General features: G+C 39.8%; 1 protein-coding gene across 6 annotated transcripts in view; it reads left to right on the top strand.

The window, feature by feature from the left end:
* Positions 1-6421: 6421 nt before the first annotated feature.
* The window catches only part of HIPK3 (homeodomain interacting protein kinase 3), a 128747-nt gene continuing 112473 nt past the window's right edge, over positions 6422-22695 (top strand). For 2 of the 6 annotated variants that reach the window (XM_090032781.1, XM_090032779.1), the window contains exons 1-2: positions 6422-6854; positions 15628-15724. In XM_090032781.1, the coding sequence (XP_089888907.1) occupies positions 15628-15724 (97 nt within the window). In that variant the 5' untranslated portion in view covers positions 6422-6854. Of the gene's footprint in view, positions 6855-7347; positions 7480-15627; positions 15725-19305; positions 19407-22695 lie in introns of those variants that run through there. The other 4 variants (XM_090032780.1, XM_090032783.1, XM_090032782.1 and 1 more) reach the window with 4 other exon arrangements.

The following is a 22695-nucleotide window of genomic DNA, read 5'->3' as shown; positions in this document are numbered from 1 at the left end:
AAAGTTAAATTGATCTATTAACTATAATAAATATATGCATATATATATTGCTAAACTGAATTTTTGCAAATGCCTTTAATAATATAAAATAGCTTAAAAATAAAACTATGTAATTTGTTAATGAAGAATGTACAGAAAGCTACATTTGAATTTCTGATCCTTGAAAGAAGGGCAAAACACATATTTAAGTGGCTTTGGAAAGTTATTTTTCTTCATATTTTTCTTATATTTTTATATTATATTATACTTATAGTCACCTTGTATTTTAGATATGTATAAAAAGAAAATCTGCAAGGGAATGTACTTTGAAGTAGGTTTATTTGAATGTGACTCACTGTAAAATTCCTATTTTCTATTTCTTTTTGAAAACGTCTAATTCTAACATTCATTAAAGATACAGTAATGCAATATACAGTAAATACAATTATGTGTGCTTGAACCTCAGTTTCATCTTAATAAAGAATGGTAATTTCAAAAGTGCTCAGTTTTGGCCTAACTGATCTCTTTGAAGTCTGTTTTCAGCAGAAATTGAAGCCTAATAAATTTAATTCAAAGTCCTTTCAATTAAATATTCATTTTCTATTATCCAAATCTAATTTAGCTTAGCTGAAAGCTGAGATAAGCTTTTCAACCACTTTTGAAAATTTCACCCAGGACTTTTTAATCAGCAGTTCTCAATCAGGATCAGGTACTGTAAGATCTTTTTAAGGCTGTCATCCCACTTCTGCCATCAGAAGTGGAACCTCACTTCTGTTTATGGGAGACACTGTGTGGGGCTGGACTGAGATGTATCTATGGCAAAAGGGGGTGCCCTGCTACAGCTCATTCTGACAGAAGGGTCTTCCATGAGGCTGGTCCTGCTGGCCAACCTGAGAGCTCAGACCTGCCATGCTACCATTGTGCTTCATGCATCGAGGCAAATGTGTAAGGGGTCAGGTCTTCCTTGCATGGGAAAAAGGAGGGGTTACTTCTACCTGCATCCGCAGAGGGTGCCACTAAATTCAGAAAGTTGTGGAGGAGTTTCTTGAGTCTAATAATGTAGAGAAACACTGCTTTAAATAAAAAATCCCCATGTTAAAGACATTAAAGGGATTTATCACGGCTCTCCCTTTTGAGGGAAAGGATATGAGAGGATAAATATCCTAAACACAAAATACTTTACCCCAAGTAATGTACATAAGCCAATGTAATAATTACTGTATTTTTTTTGCATATAACACACCCCAAAATATTTCTCACATACAATGCACACTCTAATTTCCAGCAACTGGTTTTGGGGGAAAGGATGCACGTTGTATGTGAGAAATACGGTAATAAAATTCCCACTACAAACAACCTCCTCAAAACGACTACCCCAAATGTCTTAGTCTACACCCCTCAGATAAGCTCAGAGTAAGACTCTTAGCATGACTTGGAGGTTAGCAAAGGGATTGACAACATTCCTATCACCTTTCATGGAGTATGCCCACCCTTTGCCCCTTTAAATCAAGTAAGAGTTAGTGTTAATACCTGCATTAATTTTAGACTTTCAGAAAGTTTAGGGCTTCAGAAATCAAAGCCACTAGCTTAAAGTCTATGCACATATAACCATTGACTTACAATGAAGAATCATTTGATTAGGTGTTACTGATTGGACAATGGGACATAGTTAGTGGGTGGTATCTATTGCCTTGAGGCAGGGGCTTTTCCAGTCCTATTCAGAGCTTTATCTCCTCTCTCACATCTTGAGGCAGGTCTAGCAGTACCGTCTTTTCAAGTTGTGACACTGAAGCTGGGTCTATACTAAGTTTTGCCAGTTTGGTCAAACCAACACCATATCTCTTAATGTAGGAATGTTTAATGCTAGCCAAAAATACTTTGAACTAATAGTTTATAACAGTTTGGAGCAATATAAGCTTTATGGCCAAACACACTTTTTCATCAGTTAAACTATACTTACACTATAGGTTTAGCTGGTATAGCATAGATAGCATAGAAAAATCATGTAAGTCCTAACCTGAATTGACTTTGCCATGCTGGTAAAATTTTGTGGTGAAGACATGACCTCAACCCTTCTCTTCTCACTGAAAAATAGATTCACATACACTTCCTTTATTTCTGTTATTTTTTTCCTTCTGCTTGATATAGTGGAGCCTGTCTAGGTCTTATTCCATGTAATTATATGGATGCAGGAAAGAGCAAGGATTGCAGAGATGTACATGTTCTCAAAAGCACCTATATAACAATTCCCATTCAATGCAAATTACACTCTTGAGGTACATGGCTTTGAAAATTTCACCTAAAATATTTAGTGCCCCAAAAGTTATATCACTAGTTAACATTGCTTCTTAGTCTAATGAGATTTTTCAGATTAACTCCCAGATTTCCTACAAGCACAAAAATACCACCCAAGAGAAAATTAGGGCAAAGAAGTCTGCAACTTGATTGCATAGCAAGAATAAAATGATAAGAGAACATTATCAGACATAATCATCCTAAACTGTTGGCATCAGTGTTCAGCAAAGTGTTTAAGTCTCATTGAAAAAGAAGTAAATTTATCAGAGTTTGACAGCTCACTGGACATGTTTAAGAATTCTCCTTAAGCTATTTGCAGTGTTCACAACTGGATCACTGAAAAAGGTGGCTTGATGATTTAGCTTCCCAATGATTTAGCTTCCCAATGACACTTGATGGAAATCTCAGGAAGACTGTGGCTTAAGTTTAGGCCCCACTGTCATAGGTAGGATGAAATTTGCACTGAACATGAGGTGGCCTTTAATCAAACAAAGCACACATTTTACAGAATTAAAGATTCCACAGATAGGTACCACACTTTAAAAGACAATTGAAGGAGGCTTCAGAGAGACTTGACAGATTATATGCTGATGAGGCTTCAGTTACAGTTGTGGAAATTTGCTTGATCTAATTAAGGAACACTGGAAATAAATACGGATAAACTTGAAAAGCAATGGAAATTTTCCATTGATTTACCAACCTGATGGACTGAAATTTCAAAGAAGATGAAGAAAAAAGCTTGATAATCCTGGGTAATTTCTGGTTCATTAGGTGCTTAAAACTGAAGATCCAGATTTTTACCTCTATTCTGCTTTTGTAAGAGGTTATTCCACAGTTTACAGCATGACAATGGGGAAGGATGTCGAAATAAAATCACTTAAGTGTCTGGACAATTGACTTCAGAACATTGTCAGTTTTTAAAAGACCTGCAGCCAGCCAGTTCAGCAGCAACCAATCCTTTTTTTTAATACTGTCCATTTGCTTTGGCTACAATTTTATAATAGCTTAGGTGCTAAAAAAAGCAAGCAGACTGGTAAAAAGAATTTGTCAGTATTGTATCTAACAGAAGATACAAAAGTATCTAAGGGATAACTAGGTAATAGAACGGGAACTTGACTTTGGTACTTGTTATTCTTACAGGTCACAAGAGTCTCACTTTAGACAATAGGTGTACTATTTCAAGTGTGAACACTACCATAAATGTGCTTGCAAAGTCAATCATACAATATATTTAATGTTTAATTACCTTCTCCATGGATTGCAACCTTGTTGCGGTGGAGAGGCTTGTGTGTCCTGATGATCCTGAGAGCAATGCCGACTGGAAATCTTTCCTGGTAGGGTCTCCCATGGTGGCAAGGTGAGGTTCCAGACAAATGGTGACCCAACCTAAATAATTAGGGTAGGTGGAACTCTTTAGCCCTGGTTTGGCAGTCCACCTAAGAGCAGGATACTCTGAAACTAAACTTACAGCCTGGAAATCTATCTGCTGCCATCCTAGTTCACTAGGCCATGGTATATGAGTTTCAGGCCTAAAGAGTGGGGCCAGTCAGTGCAAGCTATACTCCACTTTAAAGCTCTACATGCAGGCAGGAAGGAAACAAGTACCCCAAATCCTACAGCACCAGGGAGTGGGTCGAAAATGGCAGGTGTAAGATGATACTGGAAGCTGCAGTCCCAGTTCTGCATGTAGGCGGCTCAGGAGTATGGGTTGCTCCAATGATAACCTGGAGACCATTGCAGGAGGATTTCCCTCTCTGCAATTGGACTGCACCAGTGGGCCTGCAATATTCCTAATATCTTCCTCTGTGAAGAACTGCCAAGAAAGAAAGAAAGAAATTACATCTTCCTGAATGTTCAGGCTTATGAACACCAGAAAAATTGGGAAGGCTTTGTTTACGCTAGGCAGTTATTGCTGCCGTAAGTTCAGCAGTTGCCATAGAGAGGCTGCCTCAGTACATTTACATGTACCTGCCTTATGGCAGATCTTATTTCCCAAGGCCAATGTGACCCCTGGGGAAGGTGCCAACTGTACCAATTACCACAGTAGCAAAGCAGAAGACTTTGGTATATCTGCACATGCTTTGTTTCAGTTGCTGGGAGGTAATAGAAGCTATTTTCCACTTGGAAAGGGTCTGTCATTCTGCTGCCACAGAGTAGCCTTGAGTGTGGCTACACTTTAAGTGTGTACTCGATTTCTGCCAGGAAAATTATGTAGTGCAAGCCAGGCCAGAGAAACAGTTTATATTACAGTTAAGGTGATAGGACAATCCTTAAAATATAGACATTTGCAAATGTGATTTTTTGAGTCTATTAGTCCATAAGTCTAGATCTGTAGATAATGCATCACACAAGCTAAGGGCTAATGTGAAGATTAAGTATCACTGGTATTACAGTAGTACCTCAGGTCCACAGTTGGGGCTTCATTGTACTTGTCGCTGAATAAGCACACAATAAGAGGCTCTATCCCATGTTAATTAACTAAGCTTCCAGATTTGCTATTGGATCTGTGCCCAGGCAGATCCAATTGCAAGTTGAAGGACTAAATAAAGACTAGACATAGCAGGTGGATGTTGCAGACAGTGGAGGGTGTGGTGAGAGTAGAAGACAACAATAATAGTACTGAGTACACATGGCTGTATAAGTGCATGAATAGACTGTACTTTTTTCCAAGTGAAAAATGGAAACAAAAGCATGTCATGTCAAATTATTAGCTGTAACTGGGATTTATCATGAACGTGGCTTCTATTTCAGGAGAGAGTAGTTTCTTCTCAATGCCTTCTTCACTCCCATGTGGTCTGAGTAATACCACCCATGGCCAAGGCTCCATTTCACCAGCTTGTCACTCCTGCAGCTGAGACTGACCTTTCCAGGGCAACTATTACACTAGGTTAGCTGCTACTGTGGAATTGTTTGTGATTGCATCACAGCAAGGCAAAGTGCTGACCTTGTAATGTGGGCATAAAATATTCCTTATACTCTGTCTTGCTTTGAATGGGAATCATTAGGTTCTGTGGCAGTTGAAAAAATGAAGAAAAAATGTGATATTGGTCTGTGTGTTTTGCTGCAGTTGGTCCTTAGCAGCTGACCTTACTGGCTCAGAGTTACTTCCAGATGGAGCCTCTGGAAGGACATGAAGCCTTTTAACTTATAAAACAATAATATTGGTTTAAACAAATCTGGGGCTTTCTTGCAAGCCATTTATGTATTTGCATAGTTTAAGCTGCAAGTGTCAAAAATCAACAGCTACCCCTGCTACCAGCTTGCCCTGCTTGCTTGGTGCCGAGAAACCATATGCAGGATCATGATGGAAGCTAGGGTTAATGCTCCCTCCCTACAGCAAGGGGTATCATTTTGACTGAAATCAAATTAGAACAACAGTCTTTATTTAGAAATCTGCATTTTGTCCCTCCAGGTGTTAAAGCAGTGGGTATGTGATAGATGTGCCGCGGTTGCAACTCCGGAAAAATGGGAAAATATGGGGTTCCTCAAAGAGCATGACGCTGCCTGTCCCTCCCCCAGCAGTCTGGTGTGTATGGTTTAAAGGTTGCATGAATCCTAGAATTCATGAGCAGGGCTGGAGGGGACCTCCAGAGGGCAGTGAGTCCAACCCCCTACCTGAAGCAGGAGGACCCCTACCCAAACCATCCCATACAATCCATAATCCTAAAACTACCTTCAGCCCTGACACAAGACCCTAACACCCAAACCTGCCACAGGTAAAGCAGCCCATGTCTTGCTTCTATAAAAAGTTGTGACTATACTTGCAAGAGATCCCAGGTAGGGGGCCAATGTTTCAGTCTGGCCAGGCCCCCTAGAAAGGCTACTGACTGGAGATACAAGACACCACTTTTTCGTTCCCTTGGGGAAATGAGTGCAATGTGCCTCAAATTTCTCCCTTTCCCAATGGAAGTCACTACGGCGTGCCTCAGTTTCTCCCCTTCCCGCCCCCACGTAACATGCAGAAGAGAAAGATGTCGCCGCCTCCTCATTTCCGGCGCCCGCTATGCTGCGCACAGCCCAAGCTGGGACCGAGGAGTCCGAAACCTTTTTCTGGTTGCCCTTGGCTTGCAGGGCGCCGCCGGGGGCCGAGAAGGCGGTCTTGGGGCTGGGGCGGGGCCGGGGAAGCGGAGCGGGGCCAGGCGGTGGCGCTGCAGTTACGGAAGAGGAGGCCGGGGCCGGCTCGGCTAGGCTCGGCCCGGCCCCGAGCGGAACCGAGCCATGTCGGGGTGGCGCTGAGGCGCGGCGAGTGCTGCCGCCAGCTCCCGGTGCAGCGCTCGCAGCGGCCCGCGCCATGGGCGTTGGCGGCGGCAGCCCCTAGGCGAGAGGAGGCGGCGGAGGAGGCGGCGGCCGGGGGCGGGCTGGGTCCCTCCCCGGGAAGATGAGGCGGAGGCCCGGGCTGAGCCGCGGCGCCTTCCTCTCAGCCGCCAGGACAAGATGGCAGCGGCTGAGGCGGCGGCGGCAGCAGCGGCGGCAGCTGCGAGGCGCTGAGCGCAGCCGGGGAGGCGCCTCCCTGTAGCGCTGCCGGGCATGCCCAGGGCGGCGGCGGCGGCTCGGACCCCAGCGCTGCCCGAGTTGTGAAGGTGAGGGGGAGCCTCGCCCTGTCTCGCCCCGCCCCGACCGCAGCGCGGGGGCCCTGGCCTGTGCGGGGTGCCGGGTGGGGTGGTGGCGGTGGGGGGGTGTTTGTTGCGCTCCCGGCCGCTGGGGCGGGTGGAGCCACAGGCGGAGCGGGCCCAGGACGGCTCCGCCCGGGCCCGGCCCGGCGCGGGAAGGGTGGGGGCGGCTCTCTCGGAACTTGGCCGCTTTCGGCCCCGAACTTTACGCCTCTGTGACGCGGGGGACCAGGGCGCGGGGTTCCAAGCGAGGGACGCGATCCCCTGCCCTGCTCTGCTTTGCTCCGCTCCGCTCTGCTCCTCCCGGGCAGCGTCAGGGCGTGGCGTCGCCTGCTCCCGGCTCCGGTTACGTGGGCGGGGGCTGCTGCCCTTCGGGACCCCGGGGTAACTCGGCAGTGCGGCTCGGGGGGCGGGGCGGGGCCTGGAGGGGGCAGGACTCGCGCTCCTGCTGTCTGCTGTTGGACATGGGACAGGGGAAGCGGGCTCGGGGAGCGGCCGCCCGCCCGGCCCAGCGCCTCCGGGACTTGGGAAAGGACGTGTGGGCTCGGGCCCGCCGCGGGGCTGCAGCTCACTGACCGGGTGCTGCTGCTCCCAGGTGACCGGGCATTTTATCCCCGTGCTCTTGCAAGGTGAAGCGGGGAGGGTGCTGTGTTGCTTCCCGGGACAGCTGGTGCCTGGTGTCTGGCTGCTCGAAAAGCTCCAAAAGTTGCAGGTTGGCCAAAAGTAGCCGGGATAAGCTCCTCTGTGAGTGTGCATACGGATGTGGATTTTAAAAAAGTGACCGACTGTCCAGTCCAAGCCCTAGCTTTTCAGACCTGCTGACTTAACAGGTATTTTTAAGGAGAAGTTTCCCAGGCCTCGCTTGTTCTTTGGAGAAGGCTGGGAATGTAAAAATAGATTTCAAAAGCAGCTCTGAATAAAAAGTTTGAGCAGGTTCCTTGGTTGCCTTGAAACTCGGCCCCCCCCTTGTTGGCTTTTGTGGTACTGCTGTATTGCCGGGTCGCTTATAACATCCGCTGCTACATATGCGTTTTGTTCATTTTGCAAAGTAAATATGAGTGTGTCTTAATATGTCAGCTGTAAGCACAGCATCATTTAAAAAAAAGGGTTTTCTCTCTTGAGTTGGTGTCCTGTTGCACTAGATGTGTCTAGCTTCTTAAGATGACCACATTAGAAAGTAACGTGGATGGCTTGCATTCTGTTAGTTCAACAGGTTGTTCTTAGCTGCATATAATCCTACTCTTCTTCCAAAATGACTTCATGGAGATTGGAAAGATCTTTAATTGTTTTAATTCCTATTTCTTCAGTATGTCTGTTTGCTTTGATCACCAGCCCTAATTGCCAGTTAAGTAGGTGGGGGTTACTGATGTTGACTAAAGCTGGGGTCACTAATAAGAAGGCTTATACTTAAATACCAACTTTGTGTTTTCTGAATATTCCTCTCACATGTTATGGTAGTTGCCAAAGTATCTGTTCAAAAAAAGGGACTGAGTTGAGCAAAGTGAAGAGATTGGCTTGTCTCCAGGGGTTTGGTTTATAGAGACTGTTGCAGATTACTATGTTCCTGAAGAAACTATGTTTGAAATTCACACAGTAACTAAAAACTATCTTAACTTTAATAAGCATGTCAGCCACCAAACAGATTAATTAAGCAGCTGGAAAATAGGTCAGGGCTGTATTATAAAGTGGCATGATGAGGTTGCAAATAAATAAAGCAGTATGCAAATTTTGTGAAGGTGACTTAAATGGAGAAAATTGATACTGATATGTTGTTATATTGATGACTACATTATTTTATTTTATTTATTTATTTATTTATTTATTTATTAGGAGGCTGATGATGTCCAAAAAAGGCTTAGGGAGCTTCACAGTAAAAGACAAAAAAATATAGGAACAGCTGAAATGTATTCCACATTTAAATAAATATGTGATGTACCAAATGTATCTAATTATAATTCAAAAAAGAAATTAATCAGGATACTTATGCTTTTGTTTCTGTGCTGACTGTTGGAGACTTTGGCTGCAATGCTCATCCTGCTTCAGGGTGTGGTGTCTTTCATGCTTATAATTTATTTCTTCACAGATCTACTTGGGTAGAAGTCCTAACCAGGACTTTTGTGGTATTATACTTCTATATATTTTGAACTCACTTTATACAGTAAGTAGTATTGCATTGCCTTGAAATCTGTTTTAAATAGTCCATTGTCTCAGTTCCCTGGCCAGGACTTCTGGTTCCCTATTTTTAGGTGTTTCCTCCCCCCCGCCGCCCAATAGCTTCTGTGAGAGAGACCCACACAAACAGGAAACAGTGAAACTGATTTTGCACAACATGAAAAAACTGAGAGGAGAGGGGAAGAAACAATTGCCCCTCACATCTCATTTACTTATAAATATCATAGTTACAAGATTCAGATTTTTTAATAAAAATAGGGTTTGGGTGGGGTTTTTTTTTTTTGGTTTTGTTTTCTTAGAGGATGTTGCTTAAAACAGCACAGTGATTTTGAGGGTGGAACATTAAACTCAGCAGGAATTTAACATTTGATTTCAGCAGAACCAGTGTTGGACTAGCACTGAACATTTAAAAAAAATCATGTCTTAGACGCAGAGAGAATTTAAGCCTTGATCACAAACCTAGTATATGTAGGGATTCATCTGCACATATGAGGTTTTGTCATTGAGGCCTCACTGTGTTAATGTAGAAAGTAGACATTTTTTTTTAAATATCAGAATGTGGCTTTCCTTTTTGTTCTGCTGATGAACAAAGCCATAGTTGGTAAACACCTGTTAAAATAAAAACTGTTAGTTTATTTTGTCTTTCCAGGTTTGTTTGGGAATGAACTACATGTAAACCACACCACAGCTGGGTATATTTTTTTTCTGGATTTCAGAAATAATGTAATGTTAAATTCAGAAGAAAGCCTCAGTATCAGAATTCTGCAACTGTTTCAGCTAATTTGATTAATGGTTATAGCAGGCATCATGTTTATATGAACACTAGAAGGCATTTGGGGGATACACTTCATATACAATCCAGCTATTTTATACTGAGTAATACATTTATTGTGAGTTTCTACAGATGATTTTGTGGAACCAGGGATATATACAGGACTTCTTTTCCCCCATAACAGACTACAAGGTTCGCTTATCCTTTGACTAATTACAGTGTCTATTAAATTGCTTGCAAGTTGATTATCAAGCCTACTGTATTTTATGTGAGTTCATAATCACGCAGTGTTATAAAAATAGGTAGGGTAATATGACCAATAGAAATGAAACATTCGAATGATGTTAACTTGAAATTATTTCTTTTCATGTTATGAATTCATGAAATAATACTCACATTCCCATACGGACAAAGATCTAGTTTTCTGTAGCTTTGCAAAGCCTCTTATGGCACACCCACTGGAAAGCTCTTATTTTAAATACTTCACAGGCACAGAAGAATTTTGCCGTATAAATAACTTATTGAAAAAAAATATCCTGGCAGATAACATTTCTGAAAGTTGAATGATATGGCTATATCCAGAACTAAAGTAATATGCAGTAGATCAAGCTGTTCATCTCTAGCTATTCAAATATTAATTGCATTGGTACTTAAAAACAGCAATAGCAGATGATTGCACTTGGTGTTACTGTCACTTTTTAAAACCTTAATTGTTTTAATGATTTAAAACCATAACTATAAGCAAATACACCTATTCTCCTAAAACATGAAAATATATTACTTAAAAAAAAGCAATTACTATAACAGAATGTTCCCAAACAACTATTACTGTTGATCTATAACTGGGGGTAGGGGGAGGGGAAGGGAGCAGGCTCACTTCTTTTCCTAGATTATTGGAGATTTTTGAAATAGATTAATATATACTTTATTATTTTCTATGTGCACTTTTAGCTAGGAAGCATAACAAGGCAGCCTGAAAAAAGGAGAAAACACAGTGTTCTGTGAATAAATGATCTGCTCGCATGTGAGACTGAAGTTGAAAATGACAAATTGTGAAATGCAGGAAGAACGAACTTTGGGCAGTTTGAAAGAAGGGATGAGTATGCCTTATAAACCTGTGTAAATACAGTTAGTAGGTTTTAACGGTTCAATCTGCCACTGTATGTTCCAGAACTTCCAGTTGAATATATGCATTTTTCAGCTATTTTGGTCAGTATACTTAGTAGAGTTGCTTTCTTTTTCTTTCAAAGGGAAGAAATTCAGTTTGAGTTGTTTTCTTGGAATGTATTGGCTTTAGCATGTCTTAAACTGCTTTCCCTGCAGCATAAGAGGAGACAGAAAATGCAGGCCCAGACTGGAGTGTGTAGTTTAAAAAAATCCTGCCACCCCATTCCTATGTGTGTTCTTCATTTATAGTTGGTATGCTTCATAGCCTTTAAAAAAACACTGCTGATCTTATTTTCAGTACGCATTACCTTTTCAGAAGCAAATGAGGAATATTTAAGATTAGTGGAGGACACATACTCAAATCTCTTGTCTATTTGTGTTTTTTTTTAACATTATTCTATATGGAGCAGTTCAAGATCTTTTTTTTTAAAGCTTAGGTCTCCTTACTGGGTAATAATTTGGAATAAGTTAATAGCTCTGCATGTAGTAAATTAGTTTTTCTAACATTTTAGTTCTAAAATAGTCTGTAATTAAGAAAGGATAGACAGTAATTTGATGTAGGCAGTCAGGTTAGAAGAGAGGGAGAAGAAAAGTAAAGTTTAAAACCACTGTGTTTTGTCATGGTAATTCATCTTCTGTATACTATACCAGTCAAATTATTCCTTTCAGTTCTGGCAATAGGTAACTTCCTGCCTAAATAAGGAAATATATTTCAGTGAGTTGTCTTGTGAGCTACAGTCTTCAGGTTTAAGGGTTAACTGTTCCCTATTTTGTTTTAAAATCAGGTGGTGAGCTAAATAATTTGCATTAAAAATCAGTTAGTAACTTAATTATAGATTTCTCCTATTTAACATTTATCTGACTTTGTTGAAAACTGATCAGGAAGTTCCTGTGGCTTAATTGCAGCACATTTCAAATACATCTATAATATAATGCAGGTATGTGTTCAATATATATTATTACCTATCATTTCAGAGGTGGTTTTAATAGAAGCTTTGAAATAATTTTACACAGTTTACCAAAATACAGTGTATTTTGCTTCCTTTTTTTTTACTTGACTGCATCTTCTGTGATTGTCAGATATGCTGGCTGTTGCTCCATAACCAATTTAAGGATAGCTGGGATAGCATATGGCAGCACTTCTCAAACAGGTGTTGTGCTATGCTGGGATACCATGAGATCCTTTTAAGGATGCCATAGTGAGCTGCACAACATTAGCATAGTTAGGTATACAAACACTTGCACATGATTGACAAGATAAACCCAGAAATTCCAAATAGGCATCCATAGTGTCAAAAATGTTCCTGACCTGTTGTAGTCTTTCTGAATTCCTTGTGACCAGAAGAATTGCTTTATAATTTTTCTGTAGTCAAAAAGCACATGAAAGCTAAGAGGTGGCATTTTCTGAGCAGTGCAGATGGGAGTCTGACAAGGTTGAGAACTGTTGGCTTATGGGTATCTGCCAAAACTGAGTGACCAAGATCATTGCATAAAAAATTAGCCTTGTATGTTTGTCTTGGGAGACTAAATAACAAGTGATTTTTCAGGGAAAAATTCCCACAACAGACTTTTACACTTAAGGTTGAGAGTGATCAATAACTTTGTGAAAGGAAAGAAACTTTTTTTTTTTTTTTTTTTTTAATGAGAGAGAGTCTTGATGCTGAGGTCTTAACAACTGGGCAATATATTCTGGTTTCAGAGTTCTCTGTTTGGTGGGTCTCAAAACTGCACAACATGATGATGTATGAATTTTAGTTATTGCTTAACAAAGTAGTAGGGTTGCTTTCAGCTTCCCTCAAAACATAGTAATAAATGAAGATGGTTAATCCTGTAGAACAGAATTACTAGGAAAAATACTAGGGCATTTTTACACATGCAAGTGTCACAGCTCCAGGTGCTTTAAAAAGTGCCCAGTGCTAAGAAAATGGCAGTGGTGCTCTTTTGAACTAAAACACATTGGAGGCGCTTTAGTTCAAAATTGCACAGCTGCCATTTTCTATGTGCTAACATGCATTTTGCCACTTATACAACTGCACGTGGTACGGCACACTGCTCATCACCTAGTGGTGGATCTCCAGGATGTCGCAGGACAGAAAAAAATGTATAAATGTCCTTGCTTTTCAAGCTTCTCAGGAATACAGTAAGAACTATTCAAAAGTTCAGTCCATTTTTAAAGGAGTGAAGCATAGTGATGAATGGTAACTTTCTTGTAATGGGTGATCTATAGCAGTGCTTCTGAACCTGTGGGTTGTGACCCAAAAGTGGGTCGCATGAGTATTTTGAAGGGTCTGGAGCAAGTCCCAGAAAAACATGAAAGCATGGGTTTCCCCTTGCAGGCTGGCAGCTTTACAGCCTGCAAGGGGCTGCTTGGGGTGACTGGAGGCAGCAGGCGCAAGTGCATCTGCGCTTGCACATGCATGTGGCTGGCATGCAGTCAAGCGGGGGGGGGGAAGCAGTCCCAGCAGTTGCTTTCTGGTCAGCCTATGGGGGGCAGGGGTTGGAGGGCCAGCATTTGGGTAATGTCTGGGGTGTGCGTGTGTGGGGGTGCCTGTTGGTGCTGGGAGGAAGGTGGCCATGCGCTGAGGCTGCAACAGGGCAGGTTGGTGAGAGGGAAGTGCCTGCCCCTCCAGTGGGGCAAGGGGGAGCTGTGTGCCTTAGCTGGTGACACTGGGGCTGGTGCCTGTGTTTGCAGGGGTGGGGTGTCTGATACACACTGCTCAGGTGGTAGGAGGGGCTGTGACCAGCTTGCTTGGCATGGTGCAGGAGCCCTGGCCCAAGGTGGGGGTGCCACAGGTTTCTCCTATTCTTTCTTCCATCTCTGCTGTTCCTGCAGCCACTGCACTCTGGCCTGAGCAGGATGGGAGAACCTGGGGGCCCCCTCCAGCAGGGTGGGGAGGAGGCAGGGTGCTGCAGGTTGGGAGCGAGGGGCACCAGCATGGCAGGAGACTCTGGGTCTGGCATCTGTAGGCCAAAGGGGCATGGGTTGGAACAGATCATTGATCTTTGCAATTGGGTCCTGGTATAAAAAAAGTTGAGAACCACTGATCTATAGAATGCTTGTTGAAAATCGGATAACTCTCTCTCTCTCTCATAAATCTATAGTTTTGGAAAGTATAGGTATTAATTGTGTGGCATTTCAATTTTTAAATGATAAACTATCTTTTTGGCCCATGTAATACCTCTTAAATTACTATTTACTTAAAGTGGGTTGTAACTTAAGTTTCTATTTTGATGCTTTTGTAAAGTAGAAGATTGTTCTTTTGTTAGAGAATAAGAAAGGTTTATGTTTCCATAGATGGAACATGCTGGGTACATGCATGAAGGCAGAAACTAGGTATTCAGAATATATAGTAGAAATGTTATTGACAGAAACAGCTGGGGCGTTGATGCCTATGCCAAACTCCAGTGACTTTAGTGGGACTTGTAAACTTATAGGACACATTATGTGGATATGACTGCAGAATTAAGGTGTGAAATATTGTACGAGAAGCAATATTCCAACTTCTGAGAGACCCTCCCTTGAAATAATGAAAGTGACATAACAGAGGGGTATTATCTCTTACTAAGATAAGATGATTTTAACATGCAAGAATTTTAATATACCAGACCTCAGTTTTAAAACTAATAATACATGGGTGGTATACTGCATCTGTTCAAAACCCTGTTGACTTTAAATTGGGGGTCCCTGTGGGCACAGCAGTCTGTCTGTCTGATAGATACTGCGTGAGCAGGGCCAAGACTAAAATGAACTTAGTTGAAATTACAACTATATGAAGTATTCGTAGTTTTGAGACAAGTGAGGTATGGAGCCTGGTAATTTTACAGACCTTGTCTTGTTTTGTTACAGCATTTTTATTTTGGAAGAAATACATTGTACAGAACATGAGCTGGGAACTTGTTTGTACTTGCTTCATTTTGAAGGATGATGAAGCGGCTTCTGTAATTAAAAGTCTAGGTCCCAGTAACGATAACTTGAAAACAGAACAAACTAAACTATAGCCATACAGCATTTCAAGTGATTATATCCATGCTTTGCATGCTGTAATATCTTTTTATTGCAGAGATGCTTACTTTTTATGTTAGAATGAAAAAATCATTAAAGCCCTTGTCCTGCAGGCCCTTAAACATGGGCATAACTTTGTGCTTGTGGAGCTACTAGGGTCAGGACCTAATGAGGATGTTACAGTTAAAATGCAGAAGTGGAAGTAAAGAATTCAACTTCATAACTTTATTCACTTTATTTATTTTACAGCAAAATAATACAGATACAAATAGATTTTCCTAGTATAAGACCACAGTAACCAAGAGGTGTAGGAAATCATTATAACAATCCAGATAAATAGTGTTAACCCAAAGCTTTCAATAGGTAAACAACATATTAAATTTATTCAGACTATAAAAACATATCCTTAGTTGTTTCCCCCATAGCCTGTACTGGACACATACATTTGGTTCTTGGTTAGAAGTTAAGATAAGTAGTATAGGGTAAATTCAAGCCATGAATCTGCTAGCGTCAGTGAATGTGTGTGTATTTGCCTTCCTTGTTCTGCAGATTTTACGTCTATGTTGCTACATCTTCATCCTCATCATTGTAGCAGTTTTACATACCCTTCTTTTCTCCTTGTCTTATAGATGTCTTCCTGCCTCTCCGTTTCCCAACTGCACCTGGATCTTCTGCCACTTACTGCCCCTCTTCCTTTCATCACTCTGCATCCTGTTTCCTCCTCCTGTGAGTTGGTAGTTCTTCAGCCCACTCTGTTGTCCAAAATTTTTGTTTGTTTTAGCTGAGAAGACTTTTCAAGCTCTGTTCTGGAACATGGAAGCTTTCTATCTGACATGAAATTCACCCATGTAGAGGAGGCCTATACAAGATTCTTTTATATCAGTATAGTCTCATTAAGAACTTAATATGTAACTTAAGCAAATAGGGAGGGCTTTGTGTGGAAGCCCTCTCTGCTGGGGTAGATTTCATTTTTTTTAAGAGAAGATGATGAAATACATTTCCTTCGTCTCTTTCCTTTCACGTACATTCTTTTAGAAGTTGGGCAATATTCAGTCTAGAAGATGCTTTGGTTCGCTTGACTTGCAAAGGATTATTTATTAAATTGATGTGCATCCTTTATAGCTGCTGTGTGGATATATTTTGTTTGTTTGTTTGTTTTTATCTCTGCAGTTCCTAGCTCTGCAGAAAGTTTTCTGAGAATGGATATACTTTATGAATATTTTTTATAAGCTCTCAATTTAATTGAAAGTCACATGGCATTTAAAAGTTTTCATAAAATAGATTAACATTTCTTAAATGTAAGTTTTAAAGGCAAGAGCAGAGATAAGCTTACAAAATGTAGGAATAGGGTACATTAAAAAAATGAAATGAACCACAGCAGAGGATAAAAAGCAAAAACACTTCTATCATAATTGTGCTCTAACTAGTCAAACTATGTGGCTATTATTCCCTAGGACTAGTATGTAAGGGTAGGATAATTAAAAGCACAAATACAGAACGTGGGAGATAAATGGCTGGATGGTAGTATTGCTGAGTAGGATCTATAGTTACGGTGTTCACAGCCTCAAGATGAGTCAGCAATGTGATTGATGCCAGTGCAAAAAAAAAAAGGCATTTTTGGGGCTACATTAAAAAGGGTATTGGGTGTATGATAGGCCTTCTCTGGAATATGATATGCAGTTCAGGGCTCCACATTTTAAGGATATGGAGAAGTACAGAGGGTTCCTAGATGGGTGATAAAAATGATAAAGGAACTGGAAGACAACCTGTTTGAGGAATCAAGTTACAAGAACTAGGCATGTTTAGCTTGGTGAAAAGGAGATTAAGGGGATAGAAGCCTTCAAAGAATTGAAAGGTTGGTTTAAAGAAAAAGGCAGTAAGGGTGGCACCTTAGAGATTAAATCATTTGGAAAGGCATAAGCTTGCATACATGACAACTTCCTCTCGTGGCTAAAAATTGCCTCTCTCTGATAAAGACAGAGAATGACTTTCCCCCTTGCTGTGGATGGCTGACCATGAAGCAATGGCTTCAAATTGTAGCAAAGTAGATTTAGATTAGATACTGGGAAAAATCTTCCTTTCTGTTACAGCAGTATGACAGTGGAATAGACTACTTGGGAAGTTGTGGAATCCTCTTCACTGGAGGTTTTCAAGAAGAGGTTGGATGTGCATTGAACAGAGACGATTTTAGAAGCATCAGTACTGCATTTGTTCAGGGGTTGGACCAGATGGTTCTTGAGGATGACTCTTCCAGCACTAATTTCCTTCTTGCTGCTTAGACCTGTACCTTGTGTTCATGTGGATGACCTTGAGGGTTGAAGTAATAGAAAAACCATTCAGCCAGATCTGCTTGTCTAGTAGTTTACACAAGGAATCTGTCTTCAATAAAAAACCCCCAAGAAACAGGAGGATTGCTTGAAGTTTTTTGGGTCCAGTTTTTACATATGATATTACAGAAGTGAGCACAGAAGCAAGATTTGTTTGGTAATGTCTTTTATTTCACCAGCTATGTTTTTGGAGGGAGGTTAGACAAATTTTCAAGCACAAAATGGGAAAGCAGCAGATAGTGTTTAAGCTAAATACCAGATAATGGAGTTTTAGAAAAATTATAGTTTTATGAAAATTAGTTTAAATATTTGGTTTACACCTTAACTTGGTGTTTAATTGAAGTTGTAAGCTGGTCTTATAAAAGTTATTAACAAACTGTACTTATTTAATATTCCCTGAACCATCATGGCTATAAACATACCTAAAACTATGAGCACTGTCAGTAGTGATTAATGCACAGTAGACATGTCTACACTAAATGTTAGCTCTCCTTGGCATCAGTGGGCACAAACCATGATGCCACAGCTACATTGCCATAGCAATGCGCTCCCTCAGTATAGTTCGTTGCTATGGTGGCTAACAATAACCTTGCGCCACTAGCGCAGCACAGTATGGCTGTTATTGTGCCGTCATTTAGTACTTCCGAAAGTACCAAATTTAGTACTCCTTTTGGAAGTACTAAATGATGGTGCAGTAACAACAGCGCTGTAGGGGTACATGTAGACATGCCCAGTCTGAGTTAAATGGAAAGACATTGAGAGGAACAGAATTAAAATTTGTTCTGATGCTTTGCAATCAAAATTGCAAAGACAGGCGAGCTGCATTAAACAAGTAAGCTGAAGATTCTTAATAAATACGTCACTCACCACCAGGAAAACCTTTCCATGTTAAAATATAACACCTCATTTTAATATGCTCAAAATGCAGTTTGAGAGTCTGTAGACATTTAGGGAAATTTCTAAAGTCTAATTACTGTTTTAGGAAATGCTCAATCCTTATTTTTCTGATTAAGTAAATGTAGTTCATAATACTTGAATTACCTTATTTTCATGTATACAATGAAAAATGGAATAAGATACCCACCCTACTTTTTAAGGACATAATGAAGGATAACTGATCTTCCCTTGTAGAAAGTGAGTAACAGAAACTGGGGAGCTGGGCCTGCTTCTCATTGTGCTTCCTGTGGATCCTGTGTGGAGTTAATTTAGTTAGTTTCACTTTTGTCCCATAGAAATTTAAGCAGCAGAAACTGCTGTTACCATATTGCCTCACTTAAACTGTGCACCCCAGTTTCAAACAGGTGTTTTGGGGGAACCCCCCAAAAAACAGCTGTTGTATACAAGAATGTATTATCTTTAGGGTAGTGAAACAGTAATACACAAATGCTTGTGCACATGTCTGACTACATGTGAATAAATACATTGAACCAAATGAGTTTATAAATATTTGTGGGGTCAGGGCCTTCGTCCATTGTTGTTCCACAGCCATTTTAAGTCAGTGTATTGGTATCTGCTATTTTCATCTCAATTTCTATTTTAAATGAATGGAGACTAAAAAGAATGTAGTATTTTTGATGTAACTTGACACATCTAAATAATAGTTTAATTCCTTGACAACTCCTTTTAAAAATCCGAATTATTATTTTTGAGACTACAGTTGGTGGAGATGCCAGAACTTTTAAAAGATCATTTGCTTTACATGCTGTCTAAACATTAGCAGAAGAACAAGCAACTTATGAATGTGGAGTAATCCTGAGATAAATACCATCTCATCTTTATTGGCTGCTGTAACAAGTGGTAAAACTGATGTTCTCTAAAATTATTCTTAAAACATAGAAGCCCCAAATAATTAAAAACCAGGATTACTTTGATTCTAGTTAAAGCAAAAACTGCAGGTTAAGAATGTGAAGTTACAACAATTAAATACAGGCTAATCTAAATGGCTGGGTTTTTTTGCTTTTTTTTTTTTTTTTTTTTAAGACCGCAACCTTCCAAAGTCAGGAGACAACAAGCTATCAGGACTAAGCCATTTTTCCATTGTTTCCTGTCCGTCTCACCAAAGGAAAAAGGAACCAAGCAAGGTACAGATTTTACCTTCTTGTACTTGCATTGTTAGACAAGACCTTAAGATGGATTGTCTAAGTATCACTGGGAGATACTTAAGGATTATATTTAAGTGTTGTTTTCTGTTTTCAGTTCATGAATCAGAAACCAAACTTTTAAAAGCAGAGGTCAGATTTATAGAAATTCTTCCTATGTAGCTCCAAGCTAGTTCAGAGGTACTGTTTGTATTGAGGATACATATTCTGAATTGGAGTTGGTGGAAGGTAATTCATTTTTCTCTCTGTTGGATACTAATTTGTTGCCTTGAGGAAAAGCAAATAAATTTTAAAGGTTGCTTATCCCACTTCTAATTATGATAAAAGTCATATTTGAATCACAAGATTTAGCTTTTAACATTAGTGTGCAGAATGAATGCAGAGACCGTGCCATTCTGCCTCCTTTCATATTCCTGTTGACTCAATAGACTTGTAGGACACCAGGGAGTCATGTGATTTTTCTTTTTATCCTTTTCAACATTTTATAAATTTATAACACTCATCTAGGTTAGAAATTTCACGTTCAAATATTGAAACAATGGAGTTGTGACATTTGTTTTGAACTTGTAGAGCCCATCATTCAAATTACTTTAGTTTTAAGATGTAAATGTTTTATCTTGTTGGAATTTCTATTCAAAGGAAAATAATAGCTCAAACTATTTATGCACCTTATGGTTTGGAATATAAAGGTTTGTAAAGGATAGAAGTGCAAACTACTAAAATGTCATTAAAATGCATTTTTGCTCAGGAAGTTGTTATATTCAATCTGAAAATGTGAAACATTATACAGCGTGTTCCATTTAAGTGTATAGCTTCATGACTGCAAAACTGACTGTGCCTTTACCCGGAGTATACACTTATCAGATATTTCAAGTAAACAGTGGACTTTGGGTACATTATGCTGTCATTTCTTTGGTATTAACAGCTCCAAACTGAATAGTTTCCCTTATTTTCAAGGTATCTAATAGCCACCTTAAAAATGAGGTGAGCTTGTCAGTTTGGGACTGCTGATACCATAGAACTTGATAACACGGTATACTTAAAAAGCATTGCAAATCCTGCTGTTGGTGCTGTGGTACTGGAACCCCTGAAATGGGCTAGTGCCTGTTATTTTCAAGGTATGTAGTAGTTTTGTCAATGTTGAAAAATTCCCCATGCTGTATCTAGCGTGTGGACTGATCCTACCTGCAGGATCTGCTCTGCAGACTAACCTTGTGCTGGCTGCTCTGGCTCGTGAGGTTTGGACACTGAGCACCGTTGACATAACCCATTTAATTTAATATCTCAATATTTTTTCCACCTTTCATTTTATTAGTGTGGGAATCTACCTTTCTATACTTGATCCTATAAATCAGGAATTGTAGTGTTGCTGTTAAGTAACTGCTAATGAAAACTATTGGGTTTCAAAAGAATACAGAAATTGCATAATTGATATTGTATATCCTCTTACATTACTCATAGCCACAGGAATTAAAAAAATTAAATAGAGTTTGGCAAGGAGAACAAAGTCTAATGCTATCCGCAGTATGTTACAAGCTCAGTAGTGTTGCTGATGGACCAATAAAAATTGGGAGCCTCTGTTCTAAAGTGAAGCAATAACGTACACTTTTTCTAAAAGTATGGTTTAAGTATACATGTGCATATATAACCTCCTCTGCATTTCTACTGCTGTTTGTTGCTTTGGAAGTTGAGATGTGTTTAGTGCGTATGTGAATTAAGTTGGTAATTTTTCAATTTAAACATATACTTTATGTAACCTTGTAACTGTCGTTCTCCCAAAATCTTTTCTCTTGCCTTGGTGTTTTGATTTTTTTTGTATTCATCTGCAGCAGCCTGATGGTAGCACCTCTCAGAAAAGGACACACATGTACTTGCCTCTTGACTAAGAATGAGAGAGAAGTATAGTCCCTAGAAGCTTTTTACTCATTACTTCCTTTCCTGAGAGGGTGCTTTTTTTCCTTCGGGAATCTGTACAAAATTGTCTATTTATTTAATAACTGAACAGAACAGAAAATGTAACGTAAAAAAATACTGAACTTCAGGTATTAACTTCTTATAAACTACATTTGAATGAAGCTTTCTGAGCAAAGCTATGGAGAAAATAGAGATTGAATGGCTTTATATCCCTTGAAAGCATCTCTTGTGGTTAGGCTGTTGTCACTGACTTCTCCCTAATTACAGTCTTCCCTCATGTCCACATCTCTCATGGCCTGTCTGTATGCTGTTTTGCAACGGATACGGTCAGTACCTTTATCCCATTGTACCATGTCTACCTAACTGATTTCTTTTTTGTTAGCTTTATCTGTTATACCAGTATTACTAGATCAGCCCAAACCAGATAGACCACTTCTAGTAAAAGCGGAACATAATTGTACTTGGGAAAACTTGAAGTGACTTTGACAGGGGATTGTCTACTAAATTGGTTTTATAGTAGGGGTTTGTAAGTACTTTTACTTTAAAACAATTCATAATGGGAATTAACTAGTACAATATATTGATAAACTCATTATTTTAGAAAAATCTAGGTCTTTAACTGTAGAAATTGAATGGGAGAATTATGCAGTATGATTTAGAACTAGATTCGTATTAATGAAAGTATCTGAAAGCTGTTAAAATACAAGATTTCTTTAGTTAAAATATAACTGTGCTTTGTATTCACTTTGTAGTAATAGGTGAAGTTTTGCGTATTATGGTTGCTGTGACAGCAGTAGTAATGCATTTCATTATTATACTGAATTATAGCTGAATTTCAAATAATTATTTATACCTTATTTACATCTGTTCTAAAATAGTGCTAATTCACTATTGCTATTAAATGTTTTGCAGTGTGAGTTTTTATTTTTTCCAAGATAGGGAAATAAAATGTCATTTAAAGTTAATTATTAATGGTGGTCAGACTTGGAACAGTCTGTGCTTTTCAAGGTTGTCACAAAGTCTGTCAGGTTTGCTGCACTTTCAGAACAAGCTGTGAAAGATTTGTAAGACTGTAAAAATAGTTTTGATGAACCTGGGAAATCCTCTAAGCACCTCTGTTGCACTGCATATGAGAGTTGACAATATATTAGAAGACATATTTTTGTTTAATGTTATTGAAAAGTTTGTATGAGTTACATTCTATACATTTTTAAATTTGGTGGGATATGAGAACTGTAAAACAGTTCCTAGTCCTGTTAATTTGTAAACCTGGAGAGAATTCTGGTTGCACTCCTGAACAAAGCTATGTGAACAATTGCTTTCCCAGTTGCTTAGAGGTCACATTCTAAATGCCCTG

The sequence above is a fragment of the Crocodylus siamensis genome, chromosome 2 (genome assembly GCF_052110815.1).
Source record: "Crocodylus siamensis isolate JL-2025a chromosome 2, ASM5211081v1, whole genome shotgun sequence".
Classification (NCBI taxonomy): Eukaryota; Metazoa; Chordata; order Crocodylia; family Crocodylidae; genus Crocodylus; species Crocodylus siamensis.
Note: the sequence above shows the minus strand (reverse complement) of the source record. Positions and strands in the feature narration are given on the sequence as shown.